We start from the raw sequence: 24,466 nt of genomic DNA, 5'->3' as shown, positions 1-24,466 counted from the left end.
GCAGTAAACTCCTAAATGGTCTCTTTACCATCACCTTCATTCAATGTAGTAATCACTGTGGCTCTTCTCAAAAGTCTCTGATTTTTCCCATTTCACTCAGAGTAATAGCTCATCCTCTGTAGGCCACACAGGATCTCACCTTGGATGCTTCCCCTTGGCTAGTTATACTCTGTATTGTTCCACAACAATATCAAGCACCTTTTCCCACTTCAAGGCCTTTCAACAGCATTTACTGTTCTTTGGAATATTGTACCCTTAGTCATTTCATAATTCATTTGTTTTCTTCAGCTGTCAGCTATCAAAGAGTCCTTCTCTAACTACCCAACATAAAATAATAAACTCTTCCCAATACTTCCAGTTCCTCAACTTACTTTATTATTCTTCAAAAAGTTTATTCTGTTTGGTACATTATATACTTTTTTGTTAATCTGTTTTCATCCAAGCTATGATGTACTCCATGAAGGCAGAGGTTTTTGTTTTGTTCACTGCTGTTGCCTAGACGCAAGATGATAAATATTTGCTGACAGCAAACAAATGAGTGTAATATATACTTTAGTAACATTGGTTACTGCTTCTCTTGTCTGGTTTTTTTACTTGTTGGTATGGAAATCTCAAAGTAAAATTAAGTTGACTTCATGTAAATTCTTAAAAAATCATAAAACTCTCATAGTACCTGAGAGAGTGTTAGAAAAATTCCCTTGGGGATTTCTGAAACAATGACACATTCATGGGAGATTACCTATTAAGGAAAGAGTAGGGTGGGAGATGGACACTGACTTGACTCGATGAACATGAGTTTGAGCAAGCTCTGGAAATTGATGATGGACAGGGAAGCCTGGTGTGCTGCAATCCATGGGGTCACAAAGAGTCAGACATAACCGAGTGACTAAACTGAACTAGGGTGGGAGATAGGAAGTAGTATAACCTTCACTTTTTGAGGTAGCCATATTATCTAATTAAAAACAAAATTTCATACATAATAAAGTTTACAACCATTGGTTTGACCTCATATATTATTTCTCATCTTTCTCAGTTTAGGATTTAATACTGATCTCAGAAAGGATCTCATGAAACATGTATTTATCAATTTTTCACTTTCCCACTCCAGTTTTTCCTATATTGGGTTTTTTCCTATTGGCTTAACAATACAGATTTTCCTCAGTTTACCATGAGGTTATGTCCCAGTAAACCCATCATAAGTTGAAAATATCATTAAGTAGAAAATGGACTTAATACACTGAGCCTACCAAACATCATGGGCACACGTGCTAAGTTGCTTCAGTCGCGTCTGACTCTTTGTGACCCTATAGGCTGTAGCCCCCCAGGCTCCTCTGTCCATGGAATTCTCCAGGCAAGAATACTGGAGTGAGTAGCCATTCCCTTCTCCAGGGGATCTTCCTGACCCAGGGATCAAACCCCAGTCTCCTACATTGCAGGCAGATTGTTTACCATCAGAGCCAACAGAGAAGCATACTTAGCATAGCCTACCTGAAACATGCTCTGAACACTTACATTAGCCCATAGTTAGACTAAACCATCTAACACAAAGTTATTTTATAATAAAGTGTTGAATATCTCATATAGTTTATTGACCACTGTACTGAAAATTAAATGATTGTGTGGGTACAGAATGGTTGTATTTGTTGCCTCCCCTTGTGATTGCACGATTGGGAGCTGTGGGAGTATGATTTTATATTGTTGGCCCAGGAAAAGAAATTCAAAGTAGGATTTCTAATGAACTGTATTACATTCAAAACATTGTGAAGTCGAAAAATCATAGTTTGGGGATTGGCTGTATAGGGCAGTCTTCCACTGTGGTGAAAAAAACAAAGCACTAGTGCTTTCTTCAATGCTTTTATCTCACTTCTTTGCCCAGTTTATTCGTTTCCTTTTGATTTGGGTGGGAGAGGGGGAGAGTAGTTTTTATCTGTTCTTGTTTGTTATTCACTTTTTGCATTAGAATCTTTAGCATATTAATCATAATTATTTTAAATTCCCAGTCTTAATTCCAAAATCTCTGCCATTATCTGTTGTGGCTCTAATGCTTGTTTCTTCAGACTGCTTTATGCCATGTATTTTGTTGAAAGCTAAATATGTTGCATCAGGTAATATAAACTGAGATAAGTAAGCACTTAGTGTGAAGTTTTGTGTTTATTTGCTTAGGAATCAGGCTGTTTACTGTAGCTGTAGGTTTCCGAGACTTCATTTTCCTCTAGTGTCCTGGTTTTTTGTCTCCTCTGGTTTTTAGGTTTCCCTAGAGACTCCTGCTTAGAATCTGAGCCTTGCAGTTCTTCCCATTGTAATCCCCTGTTATTATACAGAAGCTCTGTTGATGTGGTAAGATGTGCTGGGTGAGAATGGGAAGGCAGAGAGAAGTGTACCTTAATCCTATGATTAGGTCTTAATCTTTTAGTGGGCCTTTTTCCCTGGGCCATGACCTTCATAAGTAATTCTCAGAATTTTTTTTTTTTAGGTGGAACAAGAAGGTTAGGTGGACTTGAAGTAAGGTATTTCCCTTTCCCCATGTTGTTTAGGCTCTGGTAAAATGGTTTTCCTTGAGGGCAGGCCTCTGTTAAGGATAACTAAACATTCTGTTTATATTTCAGAATGGTTACTTCCTGTCCGCCTGCTGAAACTCAGGGAGTTTTACTCTGACCTTCATCCTGGGAGCTTGCTGGAGCTCCTAAAGGTAAAACTTGATAAGTGTGGGGGCCTCTCTAAGGCTGGGCCCCCAGCAATTTTTTTCTCTTTTGAATTAGTCTACACTCATTTTTCAGCAATTAGGCTATTGCCTGTTAGGTTTTCCTTCCACTTGTTAGCTCTAGTGGCAGTTTCAGTAAGTTGTGATTCTGTTTTTCCTACATCTCTTTCAGTACAGGGGTTTGCATGTAACCTCAATTCTCTGATGGGTCTAAGAAGACCCACTGATTTTCAGTTTGCTAAACCTTTTTCTTGTGAGTACTGGATCGATGTCTTTTGCAGCCTTTACATGTCAGACCATAAACCACAAGTATCTGTGTTTACTCTTTAACCTTTGCATTCTATTGTCTCCATTGCTGTATGAAAATTACTGAGAGGTCAATAATGAGTAACCTAAAGGTTTCAAAAGTCACCAAATTCAGTGGGCTTTCTTTTTACCTCACAGCATTTAACAATATCAATCTTCCCCTCTTTAACCCTGAACCACCCCTGAACTGGTTCACTTATTACTGGGCTAGGTGCCTTTTTTCTAGTTTTACTTTCTACTTCCAGTTTCTCTCCTTGGCCCATTACCCTCTCTTTGTGGCTCTAGGTTTTTATTTTGGAACTCAGTTCATTTATTATCATCTCCATGAAAGTTTCTCAAATCTGTATCTCACTTCTGTTCCTTGAAATTCACTTTCCTCTTGATTTTCAACTGCTGCCAAACAACTCCACCAGATTAGCACTCATAATATCTAAAATTGAACATGTCTACAATTTAACTTTTTATTGTGCTTTAGAAATAAAGGCTAATTTAATCATGACCTTAACTTTATGAGGCCAGTACTATTATTAACTTTAATTTATGTACGAAGAAGGAAACAGATTAAGAGACTTGCTGAGGAACACATAGTCTGTGAGTTATTGGATGAGTTTGGGGATTTAAATTGACCTAAGTTTGTTCACATGTAAAACATGGCAATTAAATATCTAATAAGTTATTATAAGATTTGAATTAGGGTGGTTATCATTTGTAATGTATAGAAATGCTGAATCGCAATATTGTGCTCCTATTTTTAAAGGGTGAAATAAGTAAAAAAAATTGAATTACAAAAACAAGTGGAAGTACTTTGAAGTTTAAATGTTAATCAGGATGGTTATTATCAAGTCCTATTCTGTAGGGCTTCCCAGGTGGCGCTAGCAGTAAAGAACCTGCCTGCCAGTGCAGGAGACATGAGAGACACAAGTTCAATCCTTGTGTCAGGAAGATTCCCTGGAGGAGTACACGGCAACACACTCTAGTATTCTTGGCTGGAGAATCCCATGGACACAGGAGCCTGGTGGCCTACAGTCCATAGGGTTGCAAAGAGTTGGACATGGCAAGCGACTTAGCATGCATGCAAGCATTAGTTCTGTGTCTGTTGTGTTTTAAGGGTATTTGGGCTGTTTTAATCGAGTACGGTTAAGAAACAGACACAGAAAGAACTAACATAAAGGACGAAGTTAGTTTGTTTTTAAATACTCATAGATCCCTAAAACCAGGAGGCATGGCATGCTGAACCACATAGAGATGTACATGAAGAGGCACCAGGGCCAGGCAGGATGTAGAACCAGCAAGAGGAAAACCTGGGCAAGAAGCTTTATTGTGGTTTCCATGGCAAGGAATGGACAAACCAGAATAAGCAGATGTAAGAATAGCTTGTTTGAATAATTTTAAAGGTTCTGGGTATTGGGCCTATCCCTAGGTTTCTGGTTCCTGTCTTTGCACTGATTACTGCAAGTGGATAGTGACCCAGAGAGTGAGGTCTCTGAGAGCCTGCTAAAGGAGGAGGTTGAGGGTATGGACTCTGGATTGATTGGTTTGCATATAAATGATGTGTGCATGGTAAGTCGCTTCAGTCACGTCCATCTGTGCAACCCTATGGACTTTAGCCTGCCAGGCTCCTCTGTCCATGGGATTCTCCAGGCAAGAATATTGGAGTACATTGCCATGCCCTCCTCCAGGGGATCTTTTGGACTCAGGAATGGAACCTGAGTCTCTTATGTCTCCTGCATTGGCATTCAGGTTCTTCACCTGGGAAGCCAATATAAATGGTGTACTTGTAGGCAAGTCCCTTACTATGCATAAAAATTGATTAGCTCTGGGAGGGGCAGTCCCTTCAGGTGCAGCAAATTCCTAGATGTCAAAACATTAAATTACAGAAAATAAAAAGATATGCTTAAAACATGCTTTATCTAGGATTTGTTTTATTTCTACATTTCCCCACCTTAGGTTAAGCTTTGATTACTTCTCACCTTGCCTATTTCCATAGCATTGTAACTAACGGTCTTCTTGCTTCTAGTGTGTTCTGTATATAGCTGAATTTCTCTGAAATATAGTTTTGAGTAGCTTACTCTTCTCTCTCAAAGGCACTCTCTTGCTTGCTCAGTAAATTTCAAAGACTTAGCGTGGTCATTTTATTTCTTCAAAGCTTATTTTCCTTCATGCATCTAACCAAATCATATAAGATTCTCTGTATATACCACCTGCTTTTCTACTTTTATTGTTCACAGTGAGCTTTGCTCAGGGTGTATTTCCTGTCCTGCTCCAATACCCTCATCCCTCCTCACCTGCAGCTGCATTAGACACAAACACACATACATACACACCACACACACTTCTTTTGAATTTGACCTGCATTCAGGCCTGACTCAAATGCCACTTTCATGATTTCTCTGCTTACTCCTCTCACCCAAAGTAATCTTTACCGCAACTTTCGTTATATCTTAAGTGTAAGTCTTTTGAGGCAAATACAATTTTGTACTTGCATTGTAATCATATATATGTTTTTTCTCTTATTAAGACTGTCAACTCCTTAGGGCCCATATCTGATTCATATTGTATCCCTGCCAGCATGTAGCCTTATGCACAGTAATTTTATAAATAACAGTTGGATAAATGAAAGAAATTGATTTGGTTTAGATTGAAATTTCTACCTTCATCTCATTAAAATAAAAAGAGACTAATAAAGACACTTTTTCTTAAGCCACTCCTCCTTTCCTCCTGCAGTTATTTCATTGTGAGATTTATGTATGTGTTGCATGCTTTAATGTCATTAATCTCTTTTTTCATAGAAGTGATCATCAGGTGTTCATTATATAGATACCAATTATATAGAATGCGTTATATTTTCCCGTTACTGCTGTAGACACTGAAGACATAGGGGTGAACAAAATAGATTATGTCTCTGCTTCAGAAACTCAGGAACCTACAGCTACATACCTCTTGTATCATGACAATTTTTGAGGCAAAACTTTCAAAGTGAATATCTCCTGAATGTCATCCTGTTCATTGCCCACTAATTTGCCTGTATTAAAAGTATCTGTTTTCTAACACAGCTAGGATAGATATGTACCATACATTTCTAACATAGTTGACTACAAGTATTTATTTCAATTTTTTAAATTTACTGGTATTTTCTGTGTCAAATTTCCCACTGTATCAGGCAGAGTACTAAGAGTTGGGGCTTTTGTGGTAGACATAAAATATGGCTCCTTCCCATAAAACTTACAGTCTGAAAATTTGGGAGAGTTTACTGAGGATTCTCATTAGATCACAGTAACTACCTAATTGGTATAAGCAACATCATTGCTAATTTGTTTCTATTTGGTCCCTGTAGGGAATAAAAGAGGAAGGGCTGGTTTATGAGTAAATGTGATATGATCTCATTATGTATTTATTTAGCTTGAGATGTCTAGAAGACATTTAGCTGGAGCTATCCAATTAGACTGGTAAGCATTTGAATATGAAGATTGAGAGAATGTTTTGAATTGGATATAATGATTTGGGAATTCATTCAGCAATTTTTTTATTATACAGCTACTGTGTATTGGGTACTATTGTAGGCACTAATCCCAGGGACGGGGGAGCCTGGTATGCTTCTGTCTATGGGGTCTTACAGAGTCGGACACAACTGAAGTGACTTTGCAGCAGCAGCAGCAGCAGCAGGGATACAGCAGGCAACAAAAGAGCACAAAGTCCCTAAACTTGTGGAACTTAGATTCTCAGGGCTGGAGGGTTAGGTGGGGAACATCTAATTCATAAATTAGATAAGTAAAAATACGTTAGAAGTACTAAGGAGAAAAATTAAGCAAGGGGATATGACGTATTTGAGGGGTATTTGACATTTTAGATAGGGGAGCTGAAGAAGTCCACATTAAGAATGTGGCTTTAAGACCTGGAGACAGAAAGGATGCTAAACATGTACATGTGTGGGAAGAACATTTCAGGCAGAGGAAATAGCAACTGCAAAGGCCTGGCATGTGTGAAAAATATCAAGGATGACACTGACTGAAGCAGAGTAAACAAGGAAGAAAGCATTGATCATGAGGTCAGAGCTCAATCTAGATGCATGTAGGACTTTTTAGGTTATAGTAGGATTTTAGGTTTTTACTCTGAATGAGATGGGAAACAGTAGTGATATGATCTAACTTGTGTTTTTAAGGATCACTCTGGTTATCATGTGAAGAATAGACTTAAGGGAATTTAGATTAAGTGAGAAGATCAATTAGAAGGCTTCTGCAGTAATTCAAGAGAGAGGATAGTGTTTGGATCATGATAGTGGCAACAAGGAGTGATGACCAATGATTAGATTCAGGATACATTTTGAAGTTTTTTTCACCTGAACAACTGGAAGGAAAACATTACCTTTGACAAAAACGGGGAGGACTGCAAGAGAATTAGGTTTGAAGTCGCTCAGTCGTGCCCAACTCTTTGCAACCTCATGGACAGTAGCCTGCACCAAGCTCCTCCGTCCATGGGATTTTCAAGGCAAGAGTACTGGAGTGGGTTGCCATTTCCTTCTCCAGGGAATCTTCCCAACCCAGGGATCGAACCCAGGTCTCTCGCATTGTAGACAGACGCTTTACCTTCTGAGTCACCAGAGAAGTCATCCAGTAGAGAGAAGCTTATGATGCATGAGAGAATGACTAGAGCAATGTCCGTAAATAGGCAAAAAGGAATGGAATCTAGAACACATGTAGAGGAATTGACCTAAGCAAGAATCATGGATAACTCATTCAGAGTAATGGGAGAAATAGGGAATATAGACACACAGAGAGAGGCAAGTGCACAGATGTAACAGTGGGAGTATTTGAAAGTTACCTGATTGCTTCAGCTTTCTCATTTAGTTAGCGGAAGGTAAACACAGGAGAGGAAATGTTGATATTCAAGAAGTGTGAAATGATGACTTTAGAAGGGGTAGTAAAAATTAACCAAGGTAATGCAGTGTGGTTGCTGTCACATTAAGGACCCACTTTAACAATCTGTAATTTAAAATGAGACCTGGCATCATGGTTAGATGTTTTTTCTCTAGCTTCACTTACCCACACAGGCTGAGTTAAATGCAGTGTATTAATAGAAAATTTCAGTAAGGACAACAGATCAGGATATCATTGCCATTAAAAAAATGGTTTATCACTTATCGATACCAAGAGGAGGGGACCACATGGAAAAGCACTGGGATTTGCCACTGGCAGAGGAATTGATGTGCGACTGAGCAAGCCGCACACATCAAGTTAAGGGCTTCCCAGGTGGTACTAGTGGTGAGAACCTGTCTGCCAATGCAGAAGACATAGGAGATGAGGGTTTAATCCCTGGGTCAGGAAGATTCCCTGGAGGAGGAAATGGCAACCCACTCGAGTATTCTTGCCTGGAAAAATCCCATGGACAGAGGAGCCTGACAGGCTACAGTTCATGGGGATGTAAAAGAGTCGAACAAGACTTAGCAACTAAACAACAGTGCCCACAATATACTAGGCACTGTCTTGTGTACTAGTGATACAGCAATGAACAAGACGAAGTTCTTGCTCCAAAGACGCTTACATTCTAGGAGAGGAGTATACGACAACATACAAAGTGTCAGTAGGAATAAATGCTATGAGGAAAAATAAAATGTGAAAAGCATATTGTGGTCATTTTCAAGTATTGTATTCTTGTCTGATCTTGTTATGATTTGGAAAGTAAAAGTATTGTTTGAAATGTTTTCTTTGGAAACACACTGCCTTTTTATCATTTAAGGGGCAATCGTTCTTATTTTAAAGAAGTCTGCAGCACAATTAGAGTACTAGAATGAAAGAATGACTAGATTTTTGTCTTAAGGAATTTCGAGAATTGATCCAAAAGTGAAATCATACTTCTTCTCCTGGATGCAAATATTTTTATTATATTTTCTCTTCTTATTAAAATCTATTATGTAATTGTTCAGGCAGGAACATGATATTCTTTCCCAGGTTTTATTACTCATGCTTCAGTCTGCCTACATAACTGCAGTCTACACCTATTTATGATTACTATGTGTCAGGCATTTCCTAACCATAATATAGAAATGAATACATTTAATCCTCATAATAACCTATGTGTGTGTGTTCAGTTGCTCACTCATGTCTGACTCTTTGCAACCCCTTGGACTGTAGCCCACCAGGTTCCTCTGTCCATGGGATTGTCCTGGCAAGACTACTGGAGTGGGTTGCCATTTCCTCCTCCAGGGGATCTTTCTGACCCAGGGATTGAACCCATGTCTCCTGCATTGGCAGGTGAATTCTTTATCACTGAGCCACCTGGGAAGCCAGTAATGTATAAGATACTATTACTACCCCCATCTTACAGATAAGGAAGCAGACCCAGAGAAATAAGTGTAGACTTTTGATCTGACTGGTTTTCAAATTTCAACTCTAGTAGGAATGCTTCCCTCTAAGCCTTTATGGTTTAAATAAAATAATGTTATAGCAACCTCTTAGAATTATTGTGAGGAAAAAATGACACAGTGCTTGTAAACATTCTAGAACTATGCTTACATATAATGAGGTCTCAAGTGGCTACTATTTTTTTTCTTGTTTATATGATCAGATTGTTTCCATGTTTCTAAGTGAAAGTTGCTTTTTTTTTTTTTTTTATCTGTTGGCTAATATTTCTTCAATCCTGGATCTTCTGTGTTATATTTTCTTTTCCTGACATAGAAACGTTGGCTTAGGGCCAAGGAAGTCTATTAGTTTTGTTGGTCCAGGAAAAGGAGCGCTAATGAAAGGAGGATATGCTGGTGCAAACCAAAGCAGAATGGCTATGTCAAAAAACATGATGATTCTACCTGAAGCAAAACAAATGGAAAAAATGACTATTTCCTCCGCAAAGACAGTCACACAGGTAATATTCTTTAGAATTCCAAGTTTGTTTGAAAATGATGCTGGTAATAAATTGATTCAAATGTAAGAGGTAGAAAGTATGCTGTTTTTTTTTTTTTCCAAAATTCTTTTTAGGTTTTACACTTAGGTCTGTGATCCATTTTGACTTAATCTTTGTATATGGTACAAGGTATGGTCAGCTGTTGTTGCTGTTTTTGCATAGAGGTATTCAAGTTTTCTAGCACCATTTGCTCTGCACCACAGGGCATGTGGGATCTTAGCTCCCCAACCAGGGACTGAGCCCGTGCCCCCTGCATTGAAAGGCAGCGTCTTAACCACTGGATCACCAGGGAAGTATGCTGCTTTGAAATAATAACTTCTAATACAGTACAGGCATACCTCAGAGATATTATGGGTTCAGTTGGAATAATACAAATGTCACAATAAAGTGGGTCTTGTATAGCTTTTGGCTTCCCAGTGCATATAAAAATTATGTTTGTGTTATACTGTAGTCTAAATAGAGTGTGCAATAGAATTATGTCTAAAAATTCCAATATAGATAATTTAAAAAATCTTTAATGCTTGTTGGAGAAGACTCTTGAGAGTCCCTTGGACTGCAAGGAGATCCAATCAGTCCATCCTAAAGGAGATCAGTCCTGGGTGTTCATTGGAAGGACTGATGTTGAAGCTGAAACTCCAATACTTTGGCCACATGATGCGAAGAGCTGACTCATTTGAAAAGACCCTGATGCTGGGAAAGACTGAGAGCAGGAGAAGAAGGGGACGACAGAGGATGAGAAGGTTGGATGGCATCACCGGCTCAATGGACATGGGTTTGGGTGGACTCCGGGAGTTGGTGATGGACAAGGAGGCCTGGTGTGCTGCGGTTCATGGGGTTGAAAAGAGTTGGACACAACTAAGCAACTGAACTGAACTGATGCCAACCATCCTCTCAGCCTTCAATGAATCATAATAACGTCAAAGAGCACTGGCCACAGATTACCATAACAAATACAATAATAATGAAAATATTTAAAATATTGTGAGAATTACCAAAATGTGACACAGAGACTCAAAATGAGCAGATGCTTTTGAAAAATGGTATCAGTAGTCTTGCTGGATGCAAGGTTGTCACAAGCCTTCAATTTACTTTACAAAAGCCGCAATATTGAAGTGCAATAAAGTGAAGTGCAATAAAATGAGGTATGCTGTGTTGTGCTAAATCGCTTCAGTCGTGTCCAACTCTGTGACTCCATGGACTGTAGCCTGCCAGGCTCCTCTTCCATGGGATTCTTCAGGCAAGAATATTGGAGTGGGTTGCTGTGCCCTCTCCCAGGGGATCTTCCCAACCCAGGGGTCGAACTCCTATGGCTCCAATATTGTAGGTGAAGTCTTTACCACTGAAATGAGGTATACCTATATTGATATATTGATTTTGTTAGAGTCTTTACCATATAACTAACAAATCTTACAGTATAATATTGGCAGTTGGCTCCTATCATTGTTATTAGAGTGGAATAAAGAGAGTCTACTCATGACCTTAAGAATTAGTCAGCTCATGCTGCTATAGTAAAATACTGTAGTGCCGGGGTCCAGCCCCGGCTGATCCAGGGTATTCGAAGGGGAGACGGCTTAGGCGACTATTTAAATATTCATCAAAGATATAAAGAGTAATAGAATGAGGATAGCTCAGTAGGAAAATTCAGTGGAGAAAAGAGGCTGAGTAGCTTGGTTTACGCGGGAGACCAATAAAACTTCAAGACAAGAAGCTTGCACCACTTACGTAGGCCGCAGGCGTCCTTCCGTTCTCCCGAATGAGAGGAGACACTGAGGCCTCCCCGGTCGGATCTTAGAAGCCCAGGCATAATAAGTAAGCATGGCGGGTTCCGCGCTCCAGATGGAGACTCAGCCAGAGTGAGAGAGAGAGAGACATGGGGAGACCAGTCTTTTGAGGAACTGATCCCAATTCTTTATTTTCCAGAGTCTGTTTTTATACACTGAGATGTTATACAAAAGTCACGTGGGGATAGCAGTCCTGACTTTTATCAAAGTCAGGTGCTTCATACAAATGTATACAGAGGTCTTAGGGGTGTTACATCATCTTCTGGCCAGGGGGCCTGCTAACAAATTATGACCCTCTCCTTGTGACAGCGGTCAGTCAACCAGGACACTTATTTCTCCAGGGGTGATTATTCTTAAAACAGACGCCACCCAAATAAAGTTACATTCCTATAGGGTGAGGGTGTAGTGGGTTTCAGTTAAGGAAAGAATTTACTTAGCCTAAGGTCTAACGTGATTAATATCAAAGGTTAATACTTATTTCTTCTATATATTCATTAATGTGTGTAAGGGCAGGGGATGTGGAGACTTAGCAACAAACATTGGCTCAACAAATGAAAAACCCTTCACCAATACAATTTCTAATCAGCCCATTATACTTATACTAATAGTTTTCTAACTTTTCTAAGGAACCTGTTTTTAGAAGGTTTAAAGCATCTCGTGCCTCTCACGGTTGGGAGGCTGTGAGCGATCACATGTGGCCGGACAAGCCTGTCAGGCAGGCTAGAGAACCTTCAGAGGAGTTTGTAGGTTAAAACACTCTTGTCACGCCCAGAAGTTTTTATTAACTGGAGCTCTAAGTTAACTCCTTCTCCGAAAGAGGTGGTGGGGGACAGCCCCCCGTAAAGTCAGAGGTGTAGGTGAGAGCACAAAGTAGAAAAGTAGGCAGGCTCTGGTTATGGGGGTAGATGCTCGAGGAGTTCCAGGGGGACTCCTGAGGCTCGGTCCCGCCTTTGCGTATGTCGAGCCTCCTTCCTCATGACCTTTGCCATGGGCGGAGTACCTCACTCTGGCCCCCAACACTGTAGATTGGGTGGCTTATAAACTTATTTCTTATTGTTCTGGAGACTGGAAGTCTAAGATTATGGTGGCAAATGGTCGGGTACTGGTGATGACTTTCTTCCAGGTTGCAGACTACCAACTTTCTTTGTATCCTAACATGGTGGAAAGAGATTTAGCTAGCTCTCTAGTTTTTTTTTGTAAAGGCACTAATCTCATTTGTGAGGGTGCTACCTTCATGACCTAATTACCTTCGAAAGGTTCCACCTCCCAATACCATCACACTGGGATCAGAGTTCCAGCATATGAATCTGGTGGATACAAAAACATTCAGTCCATAATAATTATATACATATTACATATACATTATATATTACATACATGTTATATAGTATCAACAGCACTATGTAAAAGGTATAATGCATCATGACCAAGCGGAGATAATACATGCAAGGTTGTTCTAATATTCAAAAGTCAGTACTATTTGTCTTATCAGTAGACTGAAAAAAATGTGATTATCACAACAGATAAAAAGAATTTGAAAAATTCAATATCCATTAATGATAAAAAATTAATAAAAAACCATTTCAACTAACTTGAAAAAGAAAGAATTTCCTTAGAAGCATTCTGAAAAACCTACAGTTACTAGTAATCTAGTAACACATAAAAAGAATTTTATGCCTTGAGTGCATTAGTTTCATAAGACTGCCATTAGATAATATCACAAACTGGATGGCTTAAACAATGTTCTAATCTGCCCTTCCTTAGAAACACTAGTCAGATTGGATTACCTCATTTTAATTATCTCTTTAATGGCCCTATCACTAAATTCAGTCACATTGAGAGGTCTGGGAGTTAGGGCTTCAACATATGAATTTTTTGGTAGGGAGAGACAATTCAGCCCATAACAGTTACCAAGGGTTTATCCCAGGGATGCAAAGTACTTTAATATCTTAATATCAGTGTAATTTACTGTATCTCATATCAGTAGAATAAAAAGTGATGATCATCTCAATAGATTTAGAAAAAGCACTTTGCAAAATCCAACATCTTTTCATGATAAAAATGCTTAAAATAATAATAGAGGGGATTCAACTTGATAAGGGACATTTATGAAAAACCCACTAGCATCAACTTAGCAGGCAACTGGATGCTTTCCCTTTGATGTCAGGAACAAGACAAAATTTTCTTGCTGCTTCTATTCAGTTTTGTACTGGAGGGTCTAAAAATAGCAATTAGGCAGAAAAAAAAGGCAACCAGTTTGGAAAGGAAAAGGTAAATCTCTGTTTGCAGATGACATAATGTTATGTACATAAACTCCTAAGAAACCCACCAAAAAGTATTAAAACTAGGGAACTCCCTGGCAGTCTAATGGTTCAAACTTGGTCCTCTCACTGTGGTGGCCCAGGTTCAATCCCTGGTTAAGGAACTAGAATTCTATAAGCTGCAGCATGGCCAAACAAACAATTAAAATTAACCAATGAGTTCTGCTAGATGCAGGATACATGATCAATATACAAATAAATTATAGTTTTTACATTTGGAATAATTTCAAAATTAAGGAAACAATTTCACAGTCACATCCAAAACAGTAAAGTACTTACAAATAAATTTAATAATAGCAGTGACATCTTCAGCTCCAAAAACTGTAAAACATTACTGAATGAAATTAACAATGATCTGAATAAATGGGAGTGCGTCCAAAATTTATGAGTGGAAAAACTTACCATCGGTAAAATGGTGGTACTCCCCAATTTGATCTATAGATTCAATACAATCCTTATTAGAAATCCCAGCAGACTTCTTTGTACAAATTGACAATTGATTCTATAATTCATATGGAATTTCAAGAAACCCAGAATAGATAAAATACTCCTGAAGAATAAGAATAAAGTAAGCAGATTATCACTTCCCATTTTCAAAATTTACTACAAATCAACAGAAATCAAGATAGTGTGGTATTGATTGGCACAAGGATAGACATACAGATCAATGAATAGAATTGAGTCTAGAAATAAACCTGTTACATCAATGGTCAACTGATTTTTGATAAGGGTTTGATGACTGTTTTAAGAGGGTCTTCAATAAATAGTGTAGGGATGACTGGATAGCCACATTCAAAAGAATGAAGTTGGACCCTTACCTCATACCATATCAAAATTAATTCAATATGAATCAAAGACATATATATAAAGCTAAAACTAAAAAACTTAGAAGTGGTAAATCTTCATGGCCTTGGACTTTGAAAAGGATTCTCAGATATGACACCAAAAATGTGAACCACAAAAGAAAAAAAAGCAGATGATTGGACTTTACCAAAATTAAAAATATTTGTGTTTTGAAGAACATAATCAAGAAAGTAAAAAGTCAACCCACAGAACGGGAGAAAATATTTGCAAATGATCTATCTGTTAAGGGATTTGTATATGAAATATATAAAGAATTACAACTAAAAATAATAGACAAATAACCCAATTAAAAATTGGTCAAGGAATTTGAATACTCATTTCTCCAAAGAAATGAGTCAAATATATAAATGGTCAAAAAGCACATGGGAAGATGCATGACATTATTAGTCATCAGAGAAATGCAGATCAAAACCAGTGAGATCTTTACTTTATACTCATTAGGATGGCTAGAATCAAAAAGTCTGATGACAACTGTTGGCAAGGATATCAAGAAACCAGAACCCTACTGATAGGAATATAAAATAGTCCTGACACTTTGGAAAATGGTTTGGTAGTAACTCAGAAGTTTAATGGCACCCCATTCCAGTACTCTTGCCTGGAAAATCCCATGGACGGAGGAGCCTGGTAGGCTGCAGTCCATGGGGTTGCTGAGGGTCGGACACGACTGAGCAACTTCACTTTGACTTTTCATTTTCATGCATTGGAGAAGGAAATGGCAACCCACTCCAGTGTTCTTGCCTGGAGAATCCCAGGGACGGGGGAGCCTGGCGGGCTGCCGTCTATGGGGTCGCACAGAATTGGACACGACTGAAATGACTCAGCAGCAGAAGTTTAAACATACTCTTACCAAATGACCTGGCACTTCTACCTCTAGATATATATACACCCAAGAGAAATTAAGATATATTTCAAACCCTGAAACTTCAAACCCTGACTATTCATAATAGTCAGCAAGTGGAAACAACCCAAATATCCAACAGTGGGCAAATAACTAAGCAGAATGTGATATATTCATACAGTAGAACGTTTTTCAACCACAAAAGGGAACGAACTACTGATGCATGCAGCATTGTGGGTGAATCTTGAAACCATTATACTAAATGAAACAAGCCAGTTACAAAATACCACACTCTTTGTGATTCCACTCGCATAAAAGTCCAGAATGGAGAAATCTGTAAAGACATGAAATACATTAGTTGTTGCCTAAGACTGGGAGATTGGACTGAAAGACTGAAGGCAAAAGAATGGGGCGGCAGAGGATCAGATGATTAGATAGCATCACTGACTCAATGGACATGAATTTGAGTAAATTCTGGGAGATAGAAGAGGACAGAAGAGCCTGGCATGCTACAGTCCACAGTCTGAAGAGTCAGATATGACTTGTCCACTGAATAACAATAACAAGGACTGGGAGAGACAAGTGTTAGGGAGTCAGAATCAAAGGATACAGAGTTTCTTCTTGAGGTAGTTCTAAAGTTAACTGTGGTGATGGTTGCTCATATCTGTGAATACGCTAAAAACCACTGACATGTACACTTTCAAAGCTATTTAAAAAGATAATCCTTGCAGATTGTATGTAACTTTATGCCACTTTTAAATTTTGAAAGATTTGAAAATTGATATAAAATGGAAAAATTAACATTTTAAAAAGAGAAAAATAAAAATGAAAATTGGAAGCTTTTATTAAATAAATGAGTAATTTAAAAATCTTTTGTCAAAGATAATTCCAGGCCCATATGGTTTCACTAGTGATACATGCCAAACACATAAGGACAAAAACAGAACAAGAAAAGTGGGTATACCGTAAAACATTTTATGAGGCTAGACTTATCCTGATATCAAAATCTGACTACAACAGTATGAGAAATAAACTTTACAAGTCAATCTCACTTGGAAACATAGATGGAGAAATCCTCAGTAAAATATTAAAATTCAATAACAATAGAGACAAAACATTGTAAGAAAGTTGAGTTTATATCAAGGAATTAATATTGGTTTAACATTTAAAAATCCATCAGTGTAATTCACCACATTCATAGCTTAAAGGAAAAAAAGCGTACGATCATCTCAATACAGTATTTGATAAGATAAAAATTTTATTCTAGATTTAAAAGATTCTTCTGAAATGAAATCACAAGACATTTCCTTACTGTTATTTATAAAATCCTATAGCAATGATCATATTTAATGGTAAAGCATTTCTAAGAAGGAACCGTTTCTATCCAACATTCTTGGAAGTCTTAGGCATTTCAGTATGATAAGAAAAAGAAATGTAAAGTATAAGATTTGGAAAAGGAAGAAACAGAACTTTGAATATTTGTAGATGACACAATTATCTACATATAAAATTTTAAATCACCTAGTAATTATCAAATTAGTAAGAGCTTAGCAAGATTATTGGATAACAAAAATAATCAAAAGCAAAAACTATATATTTGTATATACCAGCCACACATATTTCAAAAATTACATATTTTTTAATGATGCCATTTATAATAGTACTAAAATGCATTAAATACTTGTGGATAAATTTAACAAAGATACATATAACCTATAAATTTTGCTGTGAGATATTAAGACCCAAACAATTGGAGAGAGAGCTGTTTATGCATAATAAGAGCCCATATTCTAAGTATATAAGTTTTACCCAAATTTTGATTTATAGGTTCTTTGCAATTTCAGTCAAAATCTCAAAAGTTGTTTTTTTTTATTTTATTTTTTCCAGGAACTTATCAAGGTAATACTAAAGTTTATGTAAAACTGCTAAAGCATAGGCATAACCAAGATACTCTTTTTTTCACATACATAGATTTTAATGGTTTAAAAAAAAACAAATTTGTTACTTTAGAAAAATAAATGCAGTGCATTTTCAGCAATGTGATCACCACAGACTGATTGCTCAGTCCACACATAAGTAGTAGCTGCCTTCTATGGTGATACAGCTTCTCTGCACTAATTCCCATCAGGCCGAAAAACATTAGGGCGGGTTGAGTAAAGACCGAATTGTTGCACAAAGGAACATTTACTCATCAGATCCCACTGATCTCTTCTGTGCCCGTTTCCTGGGCAACCTTCTTGGTGAAGCTTTATTGATCTGGTTCAGTTTCCTGAGGAATTCAGCTCATGTCAACGTCGTTTTGACTTGAGGTTCCCATCTCTACCTTCTGAATGGGCCTCTTGCGCTTTCTAGATTCCAGGAGCTGATGAAGGCCGACGACAACCAGCTGCCCGAGACCAGCCGGGAACATGTACATAAATATGGTTTCTCCATCTAACCCATCTTCTCTCTCGATAATTGTAACTGTTTGATTGAAGACAGCATCTTGGAAAACATTGCCATTCAAATCCTTGTAGTTCAGGTTGATGACCAGACCGAAGGGCCGGCCGCCCATGGGCTCTGTGGGGATGAAGGAGTACTCAAAGGTTGCCTATCTCTGGGGCGGCACGACCGTGTTCAGAGGAAGAGCGGTGAAATTCTGAATATAAAACTGGTAATCCTGAGGGTAACGGAATGAGGCGTCGAGAGACTCGACGATAAAATCTTCTGTACCCTTGTTTGTAAAGCCTACCAGGAACTTCACAATGTTATTTGCTGGAAAATCTTCTCCTTTCACAAACAGGATGGTTGTGTCTGCACTTGGTGAAGCTTCGGGTTCACCTGATACATCATCTTCCTCTTTATCTTCAGCCAAATCTGTCGGTTCATCTTCTTCCACCTCTGCTTCATCGTCTTCATCTTCAATTATAGAATCTTCCACTGTTTCTTCATCTTCTGTAAGATCCTGAGCCACTGCCAATGAGCCTCCTGGGCCGCCTCGGAGCAGGAGGGTGGTGGGGAGCACCAGCAGGAGAAGCAGCAGCAGGCGGCGGAGGGACCTCATGGCGCGGCCACTCCGGCATCCAGGAGCCCGACCGCAAGAGCTCTCAGCCGCTCCGGCGCAAATCCAAGATACTCTTTTTAAAAGATTTCATTTTTTAATTTTTATTTTTGGCTGCACTGTGTCTTCGTGGCTGTGCATGGGTTTTCTCTAGAGGCGGAGAGTGGGGACTACTCTTTAGTTGCGGTGTATGGGCTTATGGTGGCTTCTCTTGCGGCAGAGCACAGGCTCTAGGTGCATGAGCATTGGTAACTGCAGCATGTGGGCTCATTAGTTGCAGTTTGCTGGCTCTAGGGCACGCAAGCTTTAGTAGTTGTGGCACAAGGGCTCCTTAGTTGTGGCTTGATGGCTCTAGAGCGTGCAGGCTTCAGTACTTGTGGTATGCAGGCTCAGTAGTTGTGGCTCGTGGGCCCTAGAGCACAGGCTCAGTTGCTCCTTGGCATGAGGAATTTTCCCGGACCAGGGATCCAACCTGTGTCCCCTGCATTGTCAGGTGGATTCTTATCCACTGTTCCACCAGGGAAGTCCCCAAGATACTCTTGAATAAGAACCATGTGAAAGGACTTACTCTCCTAGGTAACAAATTTTATAAAAAGTGTAACATTAACAAAGGTATAGACAAAAAGTCTACAAGTGACTCAAGCACATATAAACACTTGTTTTATAATAAATGTACATTATTTATTGTACATTAAAAAATTCTTGTTGAAACAATTGGGTATTCATATGGAATAAAAACATATTGGCTTCCTTTCTCATAGTATACACAAAAGTCAATTCCAGGTGTATTATAGTTCTAAACATGAAAAGCAAAAATATTTTCATAATTTAAGGATTGGGAATGTTTTCCTGGATGAAAAATCTAAGATGTAAACCAAAAAGGAAAATGTGATAAATTCAACTGTGCTAAGAAAAAGAACTTTTTATTAAAAGATACTACAAAGAAAATGTAGCATATTAAAAAGCAGAGACATTACTTTGCCAACAAAGTTTTGTATAGTCAAAGCTATGGTTTTTCCAGTAGTCATGTATGGATGTGAGAGTTGGACCGTAAAGAAGGCTGAGCATCAAAGAATTGATGCTTTTGAACTGTGGTGTTGGAGAAGACTCTTGAGAGTCCCTCAGACTGCAAGGAGATCAAGCCAGTCAACCTTAGAGGAAATCAATCCTGAATATTCATTGAAAGGACTGATGCTGAAGCTGAAGCTCCAATCCTTTGGCCACCTGATGTGAAGAGGTGACTCATTAGAAAAGACCCTGATGCTGGGAAAGACTGAAGGCAGGAGGAGAAGGGGACAACAGAGGACGAGGTGGTTTGATGGCATCACCAACTCAGTGGACATGAGCTTGAGCAAACTTTGGGAAATGGTGAAGGACAGGGAAGTCTGGCGTGCTGCTGTCCATGCGGTCGCAAAGAGCTGGACATGACTGAGTGACTGAACAACAGCAACAAGGAAAATGAAGCCATAAAGTGAAAGATGACATTTTCAACGCATAAAACAGAAAAAATTCATAGGACGTTTTGTTGTAGTTCAGTCACTAAGTCATGTCTGAATCTTTGTGACTCTGTGGACTGCAGCACACCAGGCTCCCTTGTCCTTCACTGTCTCTCAGAGTTTGTTCATATTCATGTCCATTGAATGGGTGATGCTATCTAACCATCTTCCTCTGCCATCCCCTTCTCCTTTTGCCTTCAATCTTTCCCAGCATCAGGGTCTTTTCTAATGAGTCAGCTCTTCTCATCAGGTGGCCAAAGTATTGGAGCTTCAGCTTCAGTGTCAGTCCTTCCAATGAATATTCAGGGTTGGTTTCTTTTCAGGTTGACTGGTTTGATCTCCTTCCTGTCCAAGAGACTCTAAAGAGTTTTCTCCAACAGCAAAGTTCAAAGCATCAATTCTTCACTGCTCAGCTTTCTTTATGATACAACTCTCACATCCATACATGACTACTGGAAAAACCATAGCTTTGACTAGACGAATCTTTGTTGGCAGAGTAACGTCTCTGCTTTTAATATGCTGTCTAGGTTGATCATGGCTTTTCTTCTAAGGAGTAAGCGTCTTTCAATTTCATGGCTGCAGTCACCATCTGCAGTGATTTTGGAGCCCAAGAAAATAAAATTTGTCACCATTTGCATTGTTTCCCCATCTATTTGCCATGAAGTGATGGGACCAGATGCCATGATCTTAGTTTTTTGAATGTTGATCTTAGTGTTTTACACTAATGAGTGTTTTACACTGGAGTGGGGGCAATGGCACCCCACTCCAGTACTCTTGCCTGGAAAATCCCATGGATGGAGGAGCCTAGAAGGCTGCAGTCCATGGGGTCGCTAAGAGTCGGAAATGACTGATCGACTTCACTTTCACTTTTCACTTTCATGCATTGGAAAAGGAAATGTCATCCCACTCCAGTGTTCTTGCCTGGAGAATCCCAGGGACAGGAGAGCCTGGTGGGCTGCCGTCTATGGGGTTGCACAGAATCGGACACAACTGAAGCAACTTAGCAGCAGCAGCAGCAGGTTTATCATAGCTTTCCTTCCAAGAAGCAACCGTCATTTGACTTCATGACTGCAGGACGTTTAATGAACTCTAATGTAAATTTTAAAGAGACAGAACTCAATAGAAAAGTGTGCAAAGGACATGTATGGGACATTTTCCTCCGAAAAAGGGAGTCAGAATGGGAATAGGCATATGAAAAGAAGTTCAACTTTATGAAAAGTTCAAAATGAGATACCTGTATACCTATACCCATACTAGTTTAAATTTCTAAATCTGACAATGCTAGTTGTTGATGAGAATATAGAATAACAGCAACTGTCACAATGCTGGCAATCATGAACAGCTTACAGTCAACTTGGAAAAGAGTTTGGTGTTATCTAATCATGCTGCTAAGTCACTTCAGTCGTGTCCGACTCTGCAACCCCATAAACGGCAGCCCACCAGGCTCCGCCGTCCTTGGGATTCTCCAGGCAAGAACACTGGAGTGGGTTGCCATTTCCTTCTCCAATGTAGGAAAGTGAAAAGTGAAAGTGAAGTTGCTCAGTCGTGTCCGACTCTTCGAGACCCCATGGACTGCAGCCCACCAGGCTCCTCCGTCCATGGGATTTTCAATTCCACATCTATCTGTCCCTTACAGAAATGCATTCTTGTGTATAACAATATGCTTTTACATAAATATTTATTGAAACAGTTTTCATGATGGCCAAAAACTGGAAACAATTCCGTGTCAATTAAAAGTAAAATGGATAAATAAAATATGATATGCTAATCCAACAGACACAACCAATCACCAATAAATTATTGGTGATTATAAACAATTATACATGCAACAATATGGAGAGATAAATAAAAATGAGCTGCTGAACAGAAGACGTCAGATAATTCAGTCATAATATATGACTATTATAAATTTTAAAAACTAAATGGCCTTGCCAAACTAGGTAAATACTAAGTGCTAACCAAAATCTGTAGCAACCAGAATTCTCTCATACTTTGTTGGTGGGAACCACTTGGGAGGAAAACCTTTTAGCAGTATCTACTATATGTGAACATAAAATAATTCCCTACCCAGGGATCTCCCTCAGGCATACACCCAACATAAATTCATACAGTATAGTCAGCAAAACATGCACATCCATCTTAATAGTGGCGTCATTTGTACTAGCCAAAAATTGGGGAACTACCGAAAATCTGTGAACAATAAATAAATTGTGATATATTGACACAATGGAATATTGCACAACAGTGAAAATTAACCATCTGCAACTCTACTTAACCATATGAATGGCTCTCACAAATGTGGATATAATTTTGAACAAAAGAAACCAGATACCAAGGGTACATGCTTCCTGATTTCATCAAAATAAAGTTTACAAACAGGCCAAACTAATCCATGGAGTCAAAATAATCATTACCTTTGGTGTAGGAGATGGAGACTCAGGGAAGGAACTTCTAACATGCTGGTAATTTTCTAAGTCTGAATGGTAGGTACCTGGGTGTCTTCTGTTTATGAAAATATATTAAGCTATCATTTATGTGTATAAGTCTATGTATATATTACTTCAATATAAGTTTTTAAAAGTAAATGCTGTTATTTAGGAATGCATACTTAAAAAAACTATTAAAAAAAGAAAGAAAATAACTGCCAAAATCAAGTTAATTATATTCACTTGGGAGGGAGGGAGAGGCAGTAACACAGAAGGAGCAAAAACCAGCGGAGCTGTTTTTGTCTAGAAGGAGCAAAGTCTCCTAGAGGTTCTTTTAAGTGTTCTAATTTTTTACTTTAGTTGCAATTATAACAATGTTTGCTTTGTATTATTTAACTATATTGTTATGTTTTAATTACATTTCTGTATGTGTTAAATTTCATAATTGAAAATTAGCCCAAAACATATAAGCCAAAAATGTGTAGTAACTTGGGTAATGTATATTAATAAAATGTTAAATGAAAAATTGTGGGTTTTTTAAAGATTATATATAAATATACCAAAATATTAACAATCAGAATTATCTTTCTACATTTTTTAATTTTCTCAAAATTAATATGTATTACTTGTATATAGATAAAACATGAATGAGATTTTTTTAAGTTGTATTACCTCAGTTTAGAAGTTTTTTAAACATAAAATCTTTTATCATTCAATTTTTCATGTTTGTCCTATCCTACACACTTTATCTTTTTCTCTACCATTTTTATCCCTAGTTTTAGAACTTGTTATACAGAAACCCCATCTTTTTTACTTATTTTATTTTAAATCACTATTTTCTACAGGTGACTGATATACATGGAGTTGATGTTACTCCCAAACCTCTTTACCGTCCAGATCCATATTCCGGTACAGGAAAGCCAAATAAACTATTGACTTCACAAGACGGATCACATACATCAGACTTCATAGCTTCCTATAGCCTTTATCAAAATACAATAAATCCTAGTATGTTAGGGCAGTTTACAAGGTAGAGTATACTATTCTATGCTTCTTTGTGTTTATGTCTTCCTACATATTTCCATTTAAGTTGCACGTGTGGAAGTTAGATGTCAGTTGTCCTGTCTGCCAACTCTGCTCTCTCATCCTAGTATGCCACCGCTCGTGTTCGTCGTGTGTTTTAACTAGATGCGGGGCTTACGTCTATACTCCTACCAACACCTACCAACTCCTACCAATATATATATTCTATATATATTTGTGAAAACATATATAGATTTTACTCAAGATTTCCTGAGGAACCAAAAAGATGGGACCTAGCATTACAGACATATTTCTTTAGTTTTCTTCAGTTTCTTTTATGCTGCAATTAGGGGCTTCCCTTTTTTTCCTCCCTATTCTTCCATATAAATCCTTATTCTCCTACGCTTTGATTTCTGTCTTGTTTTAGAACTTTTTTTTGGTAAATCATCTGTTTTGCTTTTACATATGCAGATACTTACATAATTGAAAATTTTTAGAGCTTCCAATAGAGAAGTTCAATCTTTGTGATAATAAAACAGTATTCCTAAAACAATCTAAAAGATCATGGGGAAGTACTTTAGTGTGTAACTTTCAATCTGACAAATTAAAAGTTCTAGATGTTAACTAAGCACGAAATTTTAGGAGAAAATATGCTGTCTAGAATCTACCTCCAAATTGCCATACAGATACCATGGGAGTTCTGTGCAAAATAAAGCATGTTCCAATAAACTGAGCCCAACCTTTTGGAGGCCAGTTGAAACTATAAATAGAAAGGA

At 38.2% G+C, this 24,466-nt stretch overlaps 1 protein-coding gene and 1 pseudogene across 10 annotated transcripts in view; one reads left to right on the top strand and one right to left on the bottom strand.

Moving 5' to 3' along the window:
• Window positions 1–24,466, top strand: part of DNAI4 (dynein axonemal intermediate chain 4) — a 98,529-nt gene that overhangs the window by 2,079 nt on the left and 71,984 nt on the right. For 6 of the 10 annotated variants that reach the window (XM_086390429.1, XM_086390430.1, XM_086390435.1 and 3 more), the window contains exons 2-3: window positions 9,679–9,862; window positions 23,513–23,697. In XM_086390429.1, coding sequence (XP_086246555.1) covers window positions 9,679–9,862; window positions 23,513–23,697 — 369 coding nt within the window. Of the gene's footprint in view, window positions 1–2,606; window positions 2,690–9,678; window positions 9,863–23,512; window positions 23,698–24,466 lie in introns of those variants that run through there. The other 4 variants (XM_086390434.1, XM_086390431.1, XM_086390438.1 and 1 more) reach the window with 2 other exon arrangements.
• LOC147375557 (translocon-associated protein subunit alpha pseudogene) lies at window positions 17,871–18,832 on the bottom strand (annotated as a pseudogene).

Source organism: Bos grunniens, chromosome 3 (genome assembly GCF_055505025.1).
Source record: "Bos grunniens cultivar Pamir isolate PY7600 chromosome 3, Bosgru_T2T1.0, whole genome shotgun sequence".
Classification (NCBI taxonomy): domain Eukaryota; kingdom Metazoa; phylum Chordata; class Mammalia; order Artiodactyla; family Bovidae; genus Bos; species Bos grunniens.
Note: the sequence above shows the minus strand (reverse complement) of the source record. Positions and strands in the feature narration are given on the sequence as shown.